The sequence below is a fragment of the Delphinapterus leucas genome, chromosome 1 (assembly GCF_059928025.1).
Source record: "Delphinapterus leucas isolate spDelLeu-1000000601 "Yukka" chromosome 1, BTC_Dleu_Yukka2, whole genome shotgun sequence".
NCBI classification, from domain to species: Eukaryota; Metazoa; Chordata; class Mammalia; order Artiodactyla; family Monodontidae; genus Delphinapterus; species Delphinapterus leucas.
Genome location: NC_143129.1, coordinates 95182535 through 95200671, shown reverse-complemented (window position 1 = coordinate 95200671; position 18137 = coordinate 95182535). Strand labels below are relative to the sequence as shown.

The window sequence follows — 18137 nt, the reverse complement described above, 5'->3', positions numbered from 1 at the left end:
GGGATTTAGTCCTATTTTAAAAGAATCAATCTGGTTTTACTAATGAATTAATAAGCCGTTAACATACCATAAATAATATATTCAGAAATAATATATTTTCAAACACTTAATCCCTACTACATGCAAAGCACAATGCTGACCCCTTTGGGGTATCACAAAGATATATTGCAAAGTTTTTATTTTTGGTATGTTGAGGTATCTAGTCTCATAGGAAAAAGTTTGTAACTTATGGGAAGCTTCAATGTTTGAGAGGTTCCTGTTGGCCCTAGGAAACAAAAGTTTTAACCAATAGCCTTCCATGAAGGAGCATATTCCTTATTACAGAATATATAAATAGGACCTTCAAACGTTAGTAAGTTAATTCCACTTCTTTGTATTTTTAAATTAGTTAAATGAGGAGGCCATTTGACGAGGTGGTTCTTGTGCCCTGAAAAGCCTGTATAAGCAAACCAAAACCAAAGTGTGCAAATGCCTTAGTGTTAAGAAATGGAAACCTAAGGACAACCAATCATAAGCAAGCAGACTTTCCCAAATAAGGCACCAGCTTACGCTTGTGAAAGAAAAAACAAAATGGTGTGGGTAGGGCTTCCCTGGTGGCACAGTGGTTGAAAACCTGCCTGCCAATGCAGGGGACACGGGTTTGAGCCCTGGTCTGGGAAGATCCCACATGCCGTGGAGCAACTGGGCCTGTGAGCCACAACCACTGAGCCTGCGCGTCTGGAGCCTGTGCTCCGCAACAAGAGAGGCCGCGATAGTGAGAGGCCCGCACACCGCGATGAAGAGTGGGCCCCGCTCGCCGCAACTAGAGAAAGCCCTCGGACAGAAACGAAGACCCAACACAGCCAAAAATAAATAAATAAATAAAAATTAAAAATACAAAAAAAAAAAAAATGGTGTGGGTATTGCTAAGAGAGCTCTCTGAAATGGAGCCTGGAGGCCATTGAAGAAGTATGACTAATGCACATCTCAGCCTGGGTGGAATCTGAACTTAGACCATTTGTTGTCTTAACACAGGCAACCAGAACATCTGCCCAATGTTCCAGAAATTCAAGATATTTATTGGACCCTTACCCTAAAATAACTCCTGAAAGAGTATCCCTTAAGGACAAATATTTCCTTTCTTGTGTCCAGTCAATCATAATTCTTGCCAGACAACTTTAACGACTTCGTGGTTGTGTGTGACTCTCTCTTCCCCAAAACACTGGGTTTTACCCGAATCTGTGTTTCTCTTTTTTTTTCTTTTTTTTTTTTTTTGGCCGCACTGCTTAGGGGATCTCAGTTCCCCAACGAGGGATTGAACCCAGGCTGCGGCAGTGAAAGCCAGGAATCCGAACCCCTAGGCCACCAGGGAACTCCCAAATCTGTGTCTCCTGCGTTGCAATTCCTAAGACCCCAAATAAACTCTTTTCGTATTTGCAACCTTCTGCATTTCTTTGTCAACAAGCTATAGCCACTCAAGTAATTTCCTTGCTTTGCTTTGGCGTCTTCCCTATAAAGCCTTCCCTGAAAAATAATTTTCAGTAGAGCACTTTTATGGATACTGGATTCCAGTCCTGTTCATTGCCTCTGAGGTTTTGTCATCTACCTACAAATTGGACTGGATCCTGAATTCTTCTAGGTTTCTCCAATATCTGAGTCACCAAGCTAACATTTCCACATTTCTCCCACTCTTCTGACTTGGAATCACTAAGAACAAAAACTGCCCTTTTCTCAAAGCTCTGAAAGCTGAAGCTGGATGACTTGATATAAACTTCAGAGAAATCGCCTCAACAGCTCATGTCCAGACAAACTTTGTGCTTTTTGCTCTGTGAGCCACTCAGAAAGTTCACTGGAACACCTTATGACATCAACCAGAGATAACAGGAAAATCTGTCAGATTGTCACTGCCTCTCCTCATTCTGACTGAAGATGCTTCAAGCCTAACATCTAGAAATCTTCTCGACTAACTACTCCCTGGACTCAAAACCTTTGTTTATAGTCTGTTCTAACCATTAACCTTGTTTTTCTTTTGTTTCCATTGTAATGTCTCTTATTAAATACATGATTGCTTGCACCATATAGGCCTGACTTTGGGAGTCCACCTGCATCACTGTCTCCTGAAATGAGATCCAACTCTTTAATTCAACTGACCTATTCTCAGGATTAAGAGACTAGTTCAATGAGATATAAAACAATCTACCAACTCAGCTTCTGGGGAAGTTTCAAAGGCAGGAATGAAGGGTAGAAGAATATGGCACCCCAAAATATGCCTCTTTGGCATAAGGCCTCTTTTAAGCTGATTGTTTAAAGAAACAGCAATCATAGGAGAATCTCTGAAAACATAGTAGAAGTTACCCTTTTGAAATGGAAATTTACGTTTATAAAGGAAAGCTCCATGTGTAAGGATGTCTCTCCCTCTGTACCTGGCAGAGAAAGATGACTAAATCACATGAAATCTTATCACTGGAGAAAGAAGACATTGATTTGATGGACTTCCCTGGCGGTCCAGTGGTTAAGACTCCATTCTTCCTGGGTATAGCCCAGTGTACAGGAGGTATACAGGTTAATAAACTATCTGTTTTTCTCTTGTTAATCCATCTTTTATTACAGGGAATCTCAGCCAAGAACTCAGAAGTGTAAAGGAAAAATTATTTTTCCTCCCCTTTGGTATGATTCCATTTTTACAGGATACCTAGAATAGTCAAATTCATAGAGACAGAAAGTAGAATTGTCACCAGTGGAACAGCGATTTCCTCGGTTCTTGTCCTCTCAAGGGGAAGAATTCAGACAAGAGACATAAAGCAGTTTTAAGCAGCAAGAGTTTTATTAAGCAAAGTGAAAGTACACTCCCAGGAAAGGATGAGAGAAGACTGTCTGGGAACCAGATGCAGCCCCACAATGGGGGTAGGGTTTGTTTTTAAGAGTGGTGGAGGGCTTCCCTGGTGGCGCAGTGGTTGAGAGTCCGCCTGCCGATGCAGGGGACACGGGTTCGATCCCACATGCCGCGGAGCGGCTGGGCCCGTGAGCCATGGCCGCTGAGCCTGCGCGTCCGGAGCCTGTGCTCCGCAACGGGAGAGGCCACAACAGTGAGAGGCCTGCGTACCGCATAAAAAAAAAAAAGAGTGGTGGAAAGTCCCTCTCTGTGTCCTGTGTCATTTGACTGACAAGTTGATTGACAGCTTTAGGTTATACAACTTTTCTCCTTGTGTGCAGGTGCTTACCCTTAAGCACCCAAGTGAAACTCATGGCAGGGGGCGTTGGGGGGCAAAAATCACAATGCTAATTTATTACAAATAAGGCATAATGAACCCGGGTTACTTTGAGTCACATTTTAGGTCTTGGTGCTCCTGCGCCAACCTATGCTGGCAGATTTTATCTAGCTTGGTCCTGATAAGGCTGGAAACCTAGCAGTCCTTGACCACTAAAGGGAGGATCTCTGGGCATGTTCTGATCACCAGTGTCCAGGTCGGGGAGGGAAAGATGACCCCGTACAGGACGGGGTGGGGACCTGCCCACGTCTGACTAGCTACCTAAAAGAATGGTAGTTGCCAGTGGCTGGAGGAGGGAATTGGGAGTTGCTGTTTAATGGGAACAGAGTTTCAGTTTGGGATGATGGAAAAGTTCTACAGATGGATGATGGGGATGGTTGGACAACAATGTGGGGTTTTTTGTTTTTGTTTTTTTAATTAATTAATTTATTTATTTTTGGCTGTGTTGGGTCTTCGTTGCTGCATGTGGGCTTTCTCTAGTTGCAGTGTGCGGGCTTCTCATTGCGGTGGCTTCTCTTGTTGTGGAGCACGGGCTCTAGGCACGTGGGCTTCAGTAGTTGTGGCACGTGGGCTCAGTAGTTGTGGCTCACGGGCTCTAGAGCGCAGGTTCAGTAGTTGTGACGCACGGGCTTAGTTTCTCCACGCATGTGGGGTCTTCCCGGACCAGGGCTCAAACCCATGTCTCCTGCATTGGCAGGCGGATTCTTAACCACTGAGTCACCAGGGAAGTCCCACAACAATGTTAATGTACTTAATGCCATTGAACTATACACTTAAAAATGATAAGTTTCATGTGTATTTTACCTCAATTTAAAAATATTTAAAGAAAAAAATTTTTTAAGTTAACAAATGATCTGTATAGGATTCCTGGATTTAGAGGTTTTGCTTTGCCTGCTGGTTGGCTCATTTATACAATTGAATTCTCATGTCCAGCTCCAGCTCCCTCTCCAAATTTGCCTATTTAATCATTCTCTTGGTCTCCCACTCTCTCAGAGCCTGAACATCATCCTTGGCTCTAGCCATTTCCACCCTTCCCACATTTGGACAATCACCAAACCTTGACCTCTTCAAGCTGTCAGTTGCATCTGTTCCTTCCCACAGCCAATATTGTAGCTTACCCTTTGTCATCTCATTTTCTCATCATACCTAATCTTACCTTCCTCCACTAGATTCTAAGTGCCACTGAGATACAGGCCACGTTATACCTTTTCAGAATGAGTTTTAAGTCAAATAGACCTTAAATCCTAATTTGGATATTACTTTCTACACTTTGGAAATTTACTTACCCTCTCTGTCAATTTTTTCAGTTGAAAAATGAGAAATAAGATTACCTATTCAATAAGTGGATATTGTGTGCCTATTGTGCACCAAGTACTGGTTTGAGTGAAAAAGACAGTTAAAGGTCCTCTCTATGGCTCTTCTTTTCTTTAATTTTTATTTATTTATTTGGCTGCCTTGGGTCTTCGTTGCTGCGCGTGGGCTTTCTCTATGTTCGGTGAGCAGGGGCTACTTTTCCTTGCGATACACGGGCTTCTCATTGCATTGGCTCCTCTTGTTGCAGAGCACGGTACAGGCTCTAGGTGCGGGGGCTTCAGTAGTTGCGGCACGTGGGCCATAGAGTGCAGGCTCTGTAGCCGTGGCGCACGGGCTTAGCTGTTCCGCGGCATGTGGGATCTTCCTGGACCAGGGATCAAACCCACGTCCCCTGCATTGGCAGGCGGATTCTTAAGCACTGCGCCACCAGGGAAGTCCCTTTTATGGCTGTTCTATTCCAGCAGGTATAGATGTCTGACATGAACTAAATGACCCAAAGTTAGCCTGGATGCCAGTTTGAGCCTGATGCTCAAAACAGGCTGAAATATTTGAAGGTTTTGAAAGAAGGTGATTGTATTTCGCATGTAAAAGGAATGTAAACAGTTTGTGGCCAGGAGGAAGATTGTGACAGATTAAGGTGTACAAAATTCTTTGACGTGCCTATTGAAAAGTGAGGTCTATTCTCTTTTTGAATTTGGCTGGGTTTTGTGATCTCGCCAATGAATGGAATACTGAAGTGTCAGTTTCAGGCCCAGGTGTTAAGAAACTGGCAACTTCTACTTCCTGTCTCTTAGAATCCAGATGCCATGCTGTGAGGATGAACATTCCTACTCCCTTGCATGCAGCCGTGCTATAAACTCCGTACTTTCCTTCACCACAACCTGGTGTTAGTAGGTTGGCTTTGCTGCACTGAGGGCGAACATTTTTAGAATAAGGATGAGCCATCGGTACCACCATATGCTGAGTCCTGTGAGTGCTCCTAGTGAGATACCCAACCTGAGGGGGACCTTGGGGACCCCTAACATACTGCCTAAAACAACTTCTTTCCTTTGTGTCTCTTTGGAATGCACTCTTGCCCTGGGAGTCTGCTGACAGTTTCCAGGACATGAGGAGATAAAATGCCAGTGTTTCTTTAAAAGGAAAAAGACATATAGGTCATGAGTGCAGAGAATTCTTATTTACTCACCAATCCCAGAACTGTTCTGGGTATCATTCAGACAGCCAGAATTCTATTTGTGTGGGAATCCCTAAACACCACCTGCACCCCTCATAGGTCTGTGAGAACATTTGGTGGTGACAGGATTGATGAAGTATCTTACAGTGGGGTGCCCATCCCACGTTAACAGGAATATATTAAGCTAAATGAGGGAAAGTCAAACATTCCAATATAGGTGAAAGGTATGTCAGTCTTTTGATATCATTGAAGTGGCCACCCAATTCTTTGAGGAATTAAAAGCAACTCTCGGGCTTCCCTGGTGGAGCAGTGGTTGGGAGTCCGCCTGCTGATGCAGGGGACACGGGTTTGTGCCCCGGTCCGGGAGGATCCCACATGCCGCGGAGCGGCTGGGCCCGTGAGCCATGGCCGCTGAGCCTGCGCGTCCGGAGCCTGTGCTCCACAACGGGAGAGGCCACAACAGTGAGAGGCCCGCGTACCGAAAAAAAAAAAGTTAATTATAAAAGCAACTCTCCTTGTTTTACAAATCTGGTCTTTATAGGACCAGAGGTGTGGTTCCAGAAATAATCCAAAACCCACCAATCTTTTTACCACTCCCCAGACCTCCCATATTAAGAGGCTTGTTACTTATATTTGTGTTCTGCAGGAACTAAGGTCCCCATGCAGGTGGAGGATGGTAACTGCAGGCTGAGACCCCAGACTGATCAGAACCTAAGGAATGATATCATTTCCCAGGCTGTTACCCAAAAACTGCGTCTGCCTTTGGTGGTTGTCGAGCCAAAAGACGCAGTGAAGCCAAAGATGGGGAGAAGGAGGGACTTATTATTACTTGAAGAACAGCGGGGACCTTTCCCAAAGCTGTGTCTCCCCAAACAGCAAAGTTGGGGAAGTTTTAAGCTAAGGGCGCATGTATATTCATGAAGGGGCTTGAGCAGAGGAGAATTCAACATAGAATTGGGGCAAAGGTCAACAGAGTCCAAGCTTTAGTTGATTAAAGTCAGGAAGGCCAACATCATCATTCTGTCCTCCACCTGGGGTGGGGGCCTTAGTTCCCGCAGAACTCAAAGACTGTATCAGATTGTAATGTATATCCTTGAGGAGGAACTGGGACTCTGTTTTACCCTTGAACTATTATTTCTTGACTGCTTTCCCTTTGTTCCTGCATTCCCTTACTTCCCTTAAGATCATTAATTACTGAGAACTGTTCGAGGGCAAGCACTGTGGCCAGACTTAGATCTCAGAATGACTTCTTTTATGTTAAGAAAGCCATGCCTGGTTCTCTATCTCCAGGGACCCCCCAGCCTATGTGCTTACATACATGGTCTGTGTCCAGGGTTCTTGGCTCACAGTTCATAAAACTCTTAGAATTTCCTGAGCAATGGGAGCATCTTTTGTCATAATGAGACAGGAGAGAAGGGGGCAGGGCACAACCTTTAAAAGAATGACTTATCCTTTGAGGATACAACAAAAACTGTTTAGAACCGATTAGGCCCAAGATGGCAGAAGATTCGACTTCCAGTAGACCTTGAGCTTCATTATACTGTTCAGTGTAATTGATTAGCTATATGACACACCCACAGGCACCATGACAGTTCAGAGGCTGACCATAAAAGGCCAAAAAGTGGTCAGTGGCCCAATTCCTGGAACCGCCCCCCTTCTCCAAAATAGTTGGAATAATCCTCCCACTCGTTAGCCTATGAAATTACCCGGCCCATAAAAGCAAACCACCCCCATATTTCAGGCTGGTCTCAAGCCTTTTGAGATGGACCTCATTCTGTTGCAAGAAGGGGGACCCCTTCCAGGGCCCAAGAGTGGGCTCTTGTCTAACAATCAGAAATGAATTATCCGGATAGCCTCATCCACCAGAGGGCAGACAGCAGAAGCAAGAAGAACTACAATTCTGCAGCCTGGGGAAGGAAAACCACATTCACAGAAAGATAGACAAAATGAAAAGGCAGCGGACTTTATACCAGATGAAGGAACAAGATAAAACCCCAGAAAAACAACTAAATGAAGTGGAGATAGGCAACCTTCCAGAAAAAGAATTCAGAATAATCATAGTGAAGATAATCCAGGACCTCGGTAAAAGAATGGAGGCAGGGCTTCCCCGGTGGCACAGTGGTTGAGGGTCTGCCTGCCAATGCAGGGGACACGGGTTCGTGCCCTGGTCCGGGAGGATCCCACATGCCGCAGAGCGGCTGGGCCTGTGAGCCATGGCCGCTGGGCCTGCACGTCCGGAGCCTCTGCTCCTCAACGGGAGAGGCCACAGCGGTGAGAGGCCTGCGTACCACACAAAAAAAAAATAGAATGGAGGCAAAGATCGAGAAGATGCAAGAAATGTTTAACAAAGACCTAGAAGAATTAAAGAAAAAACAAACAGAGATAAACAATACAATAACTGAAACGAAAAATATATTAGAAGGAATCAATAGCAGAATAACTGAGGCAGAAGAACGGATAAGTGACCTGGAAGACAGAATGGAGGAATTCACTGCCACAGAACAGAATAAAGAAAAAAGAATGAAAAGAAATGAAGACAGCCTAAGAGACTTCTGAGACAACATTAAATGCAACAACATGTGCATTATAGGGGTCCCAGAAGGAGAAGAGAGAGAGAAAGGACCCGAGAAAATATTTGAAGAGATCATAGCCGAAAACTTCCCTAACATGGGAAAGGAAATAGCCACCCAAGTCCAGGAAGTGCAGAGAGTCCCAGGCAGGAGAAACCCAAGGAGAAACACGCCAAGACACATAGTAATCAAATTGACAAAAATTAAAGACAAATTATTGGATGCAACAAGGGAAAAATGACAACATACAAGGGAACTCTCATAAGGTTAACAGCTGATTTCTCAGCAGAAACTCTACAAGCCAGAAGGAAGTGGCAGGACATATTTGAAGTGATGAAAGGGAAGAACATACAACCAAGATTACCTAATAAGGATCTCTTCAGATTCGACAGAGAAATTAAAACCTTTACAGACTAGCAAAAGCTAAGAGAATTCAGCACCACCAAACCAGCTCTACAACAAATGCTAAAGGAACTTCTCTAAGTGGGAAACACAAGAGAAGGAAAGAACCTACAAAAGCAAACCCATAACAATTAAGAAAATGGTAATAAGAACATACATATCGATAATTACCTTAAATGTCAATGGATTAAATGCTCCAACCAAAGACACAGGCTTGCTGAATGGATACAAAAACCAGACCCATATATACTCTGTCTACAAGAGACCCACTTCAGACCGAGGGACACATACAGACTGAAAGTGAGGGGATGGAAAAAGATATTCCATGCAAATGGAAATCAAAAGAAAGCTGGAGTAGTAATACTCATATCAGATGAAATAGACTTTAAAATAAAGAATGTTACAAGAGACAAGGAAGGACACTATATAATGATCAAGGGATCAATCTAAGAAAAAGATATAACAATTATAAATATATATGCACCCAACATAGGAGCACCTCAATACATAAGGCAGCTGCTAACAGCTATAAAAGAGGAAATCTACAGTAACACAATAATAGTGGGGGATTTAACATCTCATTTACACCAATGGACAGATCATCCAGACAGAAAATTAATAAGGAACACAAGCTTTCATGCTTCCCTGGTGGCGCAGTGGTTGAGAATCTGCCTGCTAATGCAGGGGACACAGGTTTGGGCCCTGGTCTGGGAGGATCCCACATGCCGCGGAGCAACTAGGCCCGTGAGCCACACCTACAGAGCCTGCGCCTCTGGAGCCTGTGCTCTGCAACAAGAGAGGCCGCGATAGAGTCCCGCGCACCGCAATGAAGAGTGGCCCCCACTTGCCACAACTAGAGAAAGCCCTTGCGCAGAAATGAAGACCCAACACAGTAAAAATAAATTAATAAACTCCTACCCCCAACATAAAAAAAAAATAATAAGGAGCACAAGCTTTAAATGACACAATAGACCAGATAGGTTTAATTGAAATTTATAGGACATTCCATCCAAAAACAGCAGATTACACTTTCTTCTCAAGTGCACATGGAATCTTCTCCAGGATAGCTCACATCTTGGGTCACAAATCAAACCTCAGTAAATTTAAGAAAATTGAAATCATATCAAGCACCTTTTCTGACCACAACGGTATGAGATTAGAAATCAATTACAGGGGAAAAGAACGTAAAAATCACAAACACATAGAGAGTAAACAATACGTTACTAAATAACCAAGAGATCACTGAAGAAATCAAAGAGGAAATCAAAAAATACCTACAGACAAATTACAATGCATACACGATGATCCAAAACCTATGGGATGCAGCAAAAGTAGTTCTAAGAGGGAAGTTTATAGCAATACAAGCCTATCTCAAGAAACAAGAAAAATCTCAAATAAACAATCTAACCTTACACCTAAAGGAACTAGAGAAAGAAGAACAAATAAAACCCAAAGTTAGTAGAAGGAAAGAAATCATAAAGATCAGAGCAGAAATAAATGAAATAGAAACAAAGAAAACAATAGCAAAGATCAACAAAACTAAAAGCTTGTTCTTTGAGAAGGTAAGAATCAAAATTGATAAACCACTAGCCAGACTCATCAAGAAAAAGAGGGAGAGGACTCAAATCAATAAAATAGGTAATGAAAAAGGAAAAGTTACAACAGACACCACAGAAATACAAAGCATCTTAAGAGACTACTACAAGCAACTCTATGCCAATAAAATGAACAACCTAGAAGAAATGGACAAATTCTTAGAAAGGTATAACCTTCCAAGACTGAACCGGGAAGAAATAGAAAATATGAACAGACCAATCACAAGTAATGAAGTTGAAACTGTGATTAAAAATCTTCCAACAAACAAAAGTCCAGGACCAGATGGCTTCACAGGTGAATTCTATCAAACATTTAGAGAAGACATAACACCCATCCTTCTCAAACTCTTCCAAAAAATTTCAGAGCAAGGAACACACCCAAACTCATTCTATGAGGCCACCATCACCCTGATACCAAAACCAAACAAAGATACTACAAAAAAAGAAAATTACAGACCAATATCACTGATGAATATAGATGCAAAAATCCTCAACAAAATAGTAGCAAACAGAATCCAACAACACATTAAAAGGATTATACACCATGATCAAGTGGGATTTATCCCAGGAATGCAAGGATTCTTCAGTATACACAACTCAATGAATGTGATACACCATATTAACAAATTGAAGAATAAAAACCATATGATCATCTCAGTAGATGCAGAAAAAACTTTTGCCAAAATTCAACACCAATTTATGATAAAAACTCTCCAGGGGCTTCCCTGGTGGCGCAGTGGTTGAGAGTCCGCCTGCCGATGCAGGGGACACGGATTCGTGCCCTGGTCCGGGAAGATCCCACATGCCGCGGAGTGGCTGGGCCCGTGAGCCATGGCCGCTGAGCCTGCACGTCCGAGCCTGTGCTCCGCAACGGGAGAGGCCACAACAGTGAGAGGCCTGCGTACCGCAAAAAAAAAAAAAAAAACTCTCCAGAAAGTGGGCATAAAGGGAACGTACCTCAACATAATAAAGGCCATATATGACAAGCCCACAGCAAACATCATTCTCAATGGTGAAAAACTGAAAGCATTTCCTCTAAGATCAGGAAAAAGACAAGGATGTCCACTCTCACTGCTATTATTCAACATAGTTTTGGAAGTCCTAGCCATGGCAATCAGAGAAGAAAAAGAAATAAAAGGAATACAAATTGGGAAACAAGAAGTAAAACTGTCACTGTTTGCAGATGACATGATACTATACATAGAGGATCCTAAAGATGCCACCAGAAAGCTACACAGCTAATCAATGAATCTGGTAAAGTTGCAGGATACAAAATTAATGCACAGAAATCTCTTGCATTCCTATACACTAACAACGAAAGATCAGAAAGAGAAATTAAGGAAACAATCCCATTCACCACTGCAACAAAAAGAATAAAATACCTTGGAATAAACCTACCTAAGGAGGTAAAAGACCTGTACTCAGAAAACTGTAAGACACCGATGAAAGAAATCAGAGATGATACAAACAGATGGAGAGATATACCATGTTCTTGGATTGGAAGAATCAACATTGTGAAAATGACTATACTACCCAAAGCAATCTACAGGTTCAGTGCAATCCCTATCAAATTACCAGTGGCATTTTTTACAGAACTAGAACAAAATATCTTAAAATTTGTATGGAGACACAGAAGACCCCGAATAGCCAAAGCAGTCTTGGTGGGAAAACACAGAGCTGGAGGAGTCAGACTCCCTGACTTCAGACTATACTACAAAGCTACAGTAATCAAGGCAATATGGTACTGGCACAAAAACAGAAATATAGATCAATGGAACAGGATAGAAAGCCCAGAGATAAACTCACGCACCTATGGTCAACCAATCTATGACAAAGGAGGCAAGGATATACAATGGAGAAAAGACAGTCTCTTCAATAAGTGATGCTGGGAAAACTGGACAGCTACATGTAAAAGAATGAAATTAGAACACTCCCTAACACCGTACACAAAAATAAACTCAAAATGGATTCGAGACCTAAATGTAAGACTGGACACTATAAAACTCTTAGAGGAAAACATAGGAAGAACACTCTTTGACATAAATCACAGCAAGATCTTTTTTAACACACCTCCTAGAGTAATGGAAATAAAAACAAAAATAAACAAATGGGACCTAATGAAACTTAAAAGGTTTTGCAAAGCAAAGGAAACTACAAACAAGATGAAAAGACAACACACAGAATAGGAGAAAATATTTGCAAATGAATCAAAGGACAAAGGATTCATCTCCAAAATATATAAACAGCTCACACAGCTCAATACTAAAACAACAAACAACCCATCCAAAAATGGGCAGAAGACCTAAATAGACATTTCTCCAAAGAAGACATACAGATGGCCAAGAAGCACATGAAAAGCTGCTCAAAATCAGTAATTATTAGAGAAACGCAAATCAAAACTACAATGAGGTATCACCTCACACCAGTAGAGTGGGCATAATCAGAAAATCTACAAACAACAAATGCTGGAGAGGGTGTGGAGAAAAGGGAACCCTCTTGCACTGTTGGTGCTATAAATTGATACAGCCACTATGGAGAACAGTATGGAGGTTCATTAATCAACTAAAAATAGAATTACCATATAACCCAGCAATCCCACTACTGGGCATATACCCAGAGAAAACCATACTTCAAAAAGACACATGCACCCCCGTGTTCATTGCAGCACTATTTACAATAGCCAGGTCATGGAAGCAACCTAAATGCCCATCGACAGCGAATGGATAAAGAAGATGTGGTACATATATACAATGGAATATTACTCAGCCATAAAAAGGAAAGAAATTGGGTCATTTGTAGAGACATGGATGGATCTAAAGACTGTCATACAGAGTGAAGTAAGTCAGGAAGAGAAAAACAAATATCGTATATTAACACATGTATGTGGAACCTAGAAAAAATGGTACAGATGAACCAGTTTGCAGGGCAGAAATAGAGACACAGATTAGAGAACAAATGTATGGACACCAAGGGGGGAAAGCGGTGGGGGTGGGGGTGTGATGAATTGGGAGATTGGGATTGACATATATACACTAATATGTATAAAATAGATAATAAGAACCTGCTGTATAAAAATTTTTTAAAAATAAAATTCAAAGAAAAAAAAAGAAATTAGTTATCCAAGGAGACACACATGATGAAAAAGCAAGAGACTTTACTGGGAAGGGGCGCCCGGGCGGAGAGCAGGAGGGTAAGGGAATCCAGGATAACTGTTCTGCCACGTGGCTCACAGTCTCAGGTTTTATGGTAATGGGGCTATTTTCCGGGGTGTCTCTGGCCAATCATTCTGACTCAGGGTCCTTCCTGGTGGCATGCGCATTGCTCGGCCAAGATGGATTCCAGTGAGAAGGATTCTGGGAGGTTGGTAGGACATATGGACTGGCGTCTCCTCTCTCCTTTTGACCTTTCCCAAATTCTTCCAATTGGTGGAAGCTTGTTAGTTCCGCAGTCCTTACCAGGACCTCCTGTTGTAGGAGGTGCAAGTAGTTGCTGTCGTGCCTGGCCAGGGCGGGTGGTTTTGGTCAGTGGTTCCCCTAACAACCTTGTCCTTGGAACGTGTATCTCCCAGGACCTCTCGCCTTCCGAGATGGCCCAAACTCTGACTATTGGAGTGTGTATCTCCCTAAATAAACCTGCTTTCCCACTTACCTCTGGGGCAGAGCCTCTTGCCTGCTCACTTGTATCCGTCACAAGCATGCTATATTAATAAATTCACTTCTTACCTATCACTTTGCCTCTCACTGAATTCCTTCTGCACTGAGACATAAAGAACTTGAACTTCAGTAAGTCCTGACTCCCCGTGAGTAATTTTAATTAAAAGACAGTGGTTCGAGGGAATTCCCTGATGGTCAGTGGTTATGAGGCAGTAGATAGATGGGCCCCAGATTGAGCAGCTGGAGTTTGTCCCCTGTGGACAGACACTCCAATGTGAAGACAATAGCAGAAGAGAGAAGCTGAGCCCTGCCCAGATAAGAGATAAAGAGACCACATATTTCTCATTCTCAAGGTCAAGGAGACCTTCCCAAGTACACATGCACAGAAAGGTTCCTTGAAGGTCAAAAAGTGAGGGGGCACCACCCCATAGTAGGTGTTGTCAACCTACCCATAGACCTCTTCACTAGAATCCATCTTGGCTAAGAGATGTGTCCACACACATGGGAGAACCCTGAGATATACCAAATATAGCCTCAGAGCCAGGCAAAACAAGATGACTGGCCAGAGGAAACCTGGAAGAAATGCCCTATATAAGTGATTTAAACTACCATGAGGGTGCAACTCTATCTCTGAGCCCACCCGTGTGTCTATTCACACGTACCCTTTTTCCTCCTAATAAACACTTTATTTGTTTCATTACTTTCTGTCTCTTTGTGGGAATTCATTTCTACAAAGCCAGTGGGCCAGGGCCTTCCTTGACACTGGACACTGTCCCTGGTGGTCTAATGGCTAGAATTCAGCACTCCCACAGCCTGACTCTAGCCAGGTAACAGAAATCCTGCTTCAAGATGCTGCCGGCCAAGGCCACCAGAGATCAGTTAGGACTCTCCCTGGTAGAATAACTAAGATCCCACAAGCCACACAGCGCGACCAAAAAAACCAAAAAAACAAAAACAGTGGGTTCGAGTTCCAATCTGAATTTTGGCTGGGTTCAAATCCCATCTGAGTTGTGTAGTTTCAATAATATTTGGTCTCTTGTCCTCAGTTCCTGAAAACCCTTTAGAGCCATAAGGGGTGAATTGGATGTCATGGCCATATGTGGTTGCCCCATCGATAGCACTGTGAGTGAAAGTATTTCACTTAGAAGGGGCAATGTGTGTGCAAAGACCAAATAGAGAAAGGACTCATCCTGACAGTTATTACCCCTTGTATGATTTTCAAAGGTTTGAGATAAAACCTAAATATTCCTATTTCTTGTTAACAGCTTAAATCTGCTATCAACAAGTTTATGAGGGACTTCCCTGTTGGTCCAGTGGTTAAGAATCCGCCTTCCAGCGCAGGGGACACAGGTTTGATCCCTGGTTGGAGAACTAAGATCCCACGTGCTGTGGGGCAACTCAGCCTGCACACCGCAACTACTGAGCCCTTGGGCCGCAACTCCTGAGCCCGTGGGCCACAACTAGAGAGAAGCTTGCACACCACAACTAGAGAGAAACCTGCACGCTGCAACTAGAGAAGCCCGTGCACCACAATGAAGAGCCCACGCACCACAACGAAAAGATCCCGCATGAAAAAAAAATCCCGCATGGCACAACTAAGACCTGACACAGCCAAATAAATTAATAAATATTTTTTTAAAAAGATGTTGCAAGAAGAAAGGCAACTGGACATTCTAAAAACAAATGTTATTTAAAAAAAAAAGTTTATGACCCATCTGCTGAGTAGATCATTCCCATCTGTAACCGTGGCCATGCTGTATGGTTGGCAACCACTCAGAAATGTCTCTGGCAAAACATTGTATCAGAATTTAGATTCCTAATAGGAAGTAAAAAGTTAACTTAGAGACTTAGGAAGAAAGTAAGACTGCAATAACATTTTCAAGGTGAATTTAGAATATTAAAAATATATATATATGCTATTTAGAAAATAGTAATGGCAAACACTAATGCCACAGAATGTGCTACAGTTCTAAGCACTTACACAGATATCAAGAAATTTGATCCTCATGTTACTGAATCGGGTCCCAATGCTCGACTCTTACAAAATCAATACTCACAAGTGTTGATAAAAAGGAAAGTTGCCTTTAATCAGAATGCCAGCAATCTGGGGAGATGGTGGGCTCAACGTCCCCCAATAAACACCTCCAAAGATTCTGCTGGGCCATGAAAGCTTTCAAAGGGAAAACAGGGAAGTAACCTCAGTTAATCATTGAGACAGGGGGTCAGAGTCATTGCCATCCCCCACTGTGTGCAGACTTGTAAACTCCTCATGATCTCTCTTTAGGTGTTATCTTGTTCACACAGTTTGCTCTCGAGATTACTGAAGGGGAAGGTAGGGAAGAGATCTGGTCATCTGTTAATTACTTATTCTTCATTTCTACCTCTTTGATCTACGGAAAGAACCAACAGGTTAGGCAAAGTACTGTGCGATCAAAAGATTTGAAAGTTGTGCTAGGGCCAGAGATGAGTATAGCACGGGGGTGCCTGGTTTACGGTTAGTGGCAAGACAAAAGGGTGCCTCCTGTAGTGAGCTCTTTCCTGCAAAGAGCTTTTTCCTACCCAAAGCTGCTTACACTCATAAAAAAATCTATGAGGTAGGTAATAATAACATCCTCATCTAAACAGATGAGAAAAGGTAAAGAAAAATGAGGTGACTTGCCCAAATTAAAATGATAGAGCCAGAATTTAAATCTAGGTATTCTGGCTCCAGAGTCTGTGCTCTTAGCAACTGTTATACTGACTATGCTCCTTTTTTAACAGCAACATCTCAATTATGTGAAATGATGAAGATAAGGTTTTTTCAGATAACTAGGAGTTAATAATTTAAAACTTAAGTAACTTTAATAATTTTATGTAAATTTTTCTGAAATTTACATGCCTTTTCTAAAATAATCCCATGCCTTAATAACCATAATTTAAATAACTCAGGTTCATTCTTATGAATATGTTATCTTACATTGTGGTTACTCCTCCACCCTTGAATAAAACTGCTGTGTCTTTGAGAGACAAGTCTATCCTTCTCTGACATAAATTAACTTCCTGGATTGTCCTCACATTCATTGAAGACTTTGCATCAGTCTTACTCTCCGACCAAGTAAAACCAATAATTCATTCGTTTCTTCATTCAAGAATATTGTATATATTGAGAAATATATATATTTGGTCTTCATCCCCAGTTCTTGGCACTAGAGCTTCTTAAACCCTTGTTAATTTCCTGAGTGATAGGGGTGACAGGAGAACTTTTGTATAATTTTTGGTCTTAGTCCTCAGTTCCAAAAACAAGAGCTTCTAAGATCCTTCAGATCTCTGGAATGATGAACGTCTTTTGTGTGTGTGTGTGTAATGAGTGTCATTTATACGCTAGTGAGGTGACTCTAGGTGGGCCCCTAGATAGCTTCAGATTCAAACTGGTTGTCAGATAAACCAAATCAGGTAATTTAGAAGGTTGAAACTTTCAGCCCTACTCCTGACCTCATTGGCCTATGATTTAATCAAGCATCCCAATGTAATAGAACCTCACAAAACCCCTAAGTAATGGAGCTCAGAGGACTTCCAGGTTGATGAAGACATCCATGTGCCCGTATGCTGGTGCACCCCAAACTCCACAGGGATAGAAGCTCCTGCACTGAGGTCCTTTTAGACCTCACCCTATGTACCACTTCATCTGGCTATTCTTTTATAATAAAGGATAATATCCTTCATAATATCCTTTGTAATAGTAAGTAAAGTGTTTCTCTGAGTTCTGTGTGCTGTGATAGGAACTCAGGGAAGGTCAAGGAGGCTGAATGAAGCCTATTTCCTACAAACAAGAAACAGGGGGCACAGAGAGGACTTGTAGCCAGGAGGGCCCCGCAGCGTCCTGCTCCACTTCACCACTGCTTGTGACTGGTGCCTGAAGTTGGGCAGTTTTGTGGGACTGAGCCCTTAACCTGTGCAGTGTGTGCTAACTCTGAGGCGTTAGTGTCAGGATTTAATTAAATTATAGGAGACTCAGTTAATGTCCAAAGAGATGGAAAATTGTATGGTGGGGGCAGGGGAAACCTCAAGCATTTGGTGTCAAATGTGTTGTGAGCAGTCAGTTTTCTTTTAAATATTTACTTAGTACCCTCAAGGTGTCAATCATTGCCTACTGCTGGGAATAATTAGCTGAAAGACTTAGACCCTCTCTGGTCACTGAAGAT

At 42.4% G+C, this 18137-nt stretch overlaps 1 protein-coding gene across 1 annotated transcript in view; it reads left to right on the top strand.

The window, feature by feature from the left end:
* Window positions 1-17144, top strand: part of EEIG2 (EEIG family member 2) — a 144664-nt gene extending 127520 nt beyond the window's left edge. Inside the window, exon 11 of the mRNA XM_022584186.3 lies at window positions 15222-17144. Coding sequence (XP_022439894.1) covers window positions 15222-15249 — 28 coding nt within the window. The 3' untranslated portion in view covers window positions 15250-17144. The remainder of the gene's footprint in view (window positions 1-15221) is intronic.
* Window positions 17145-18137: the final 993 nt, after the last annotated feature.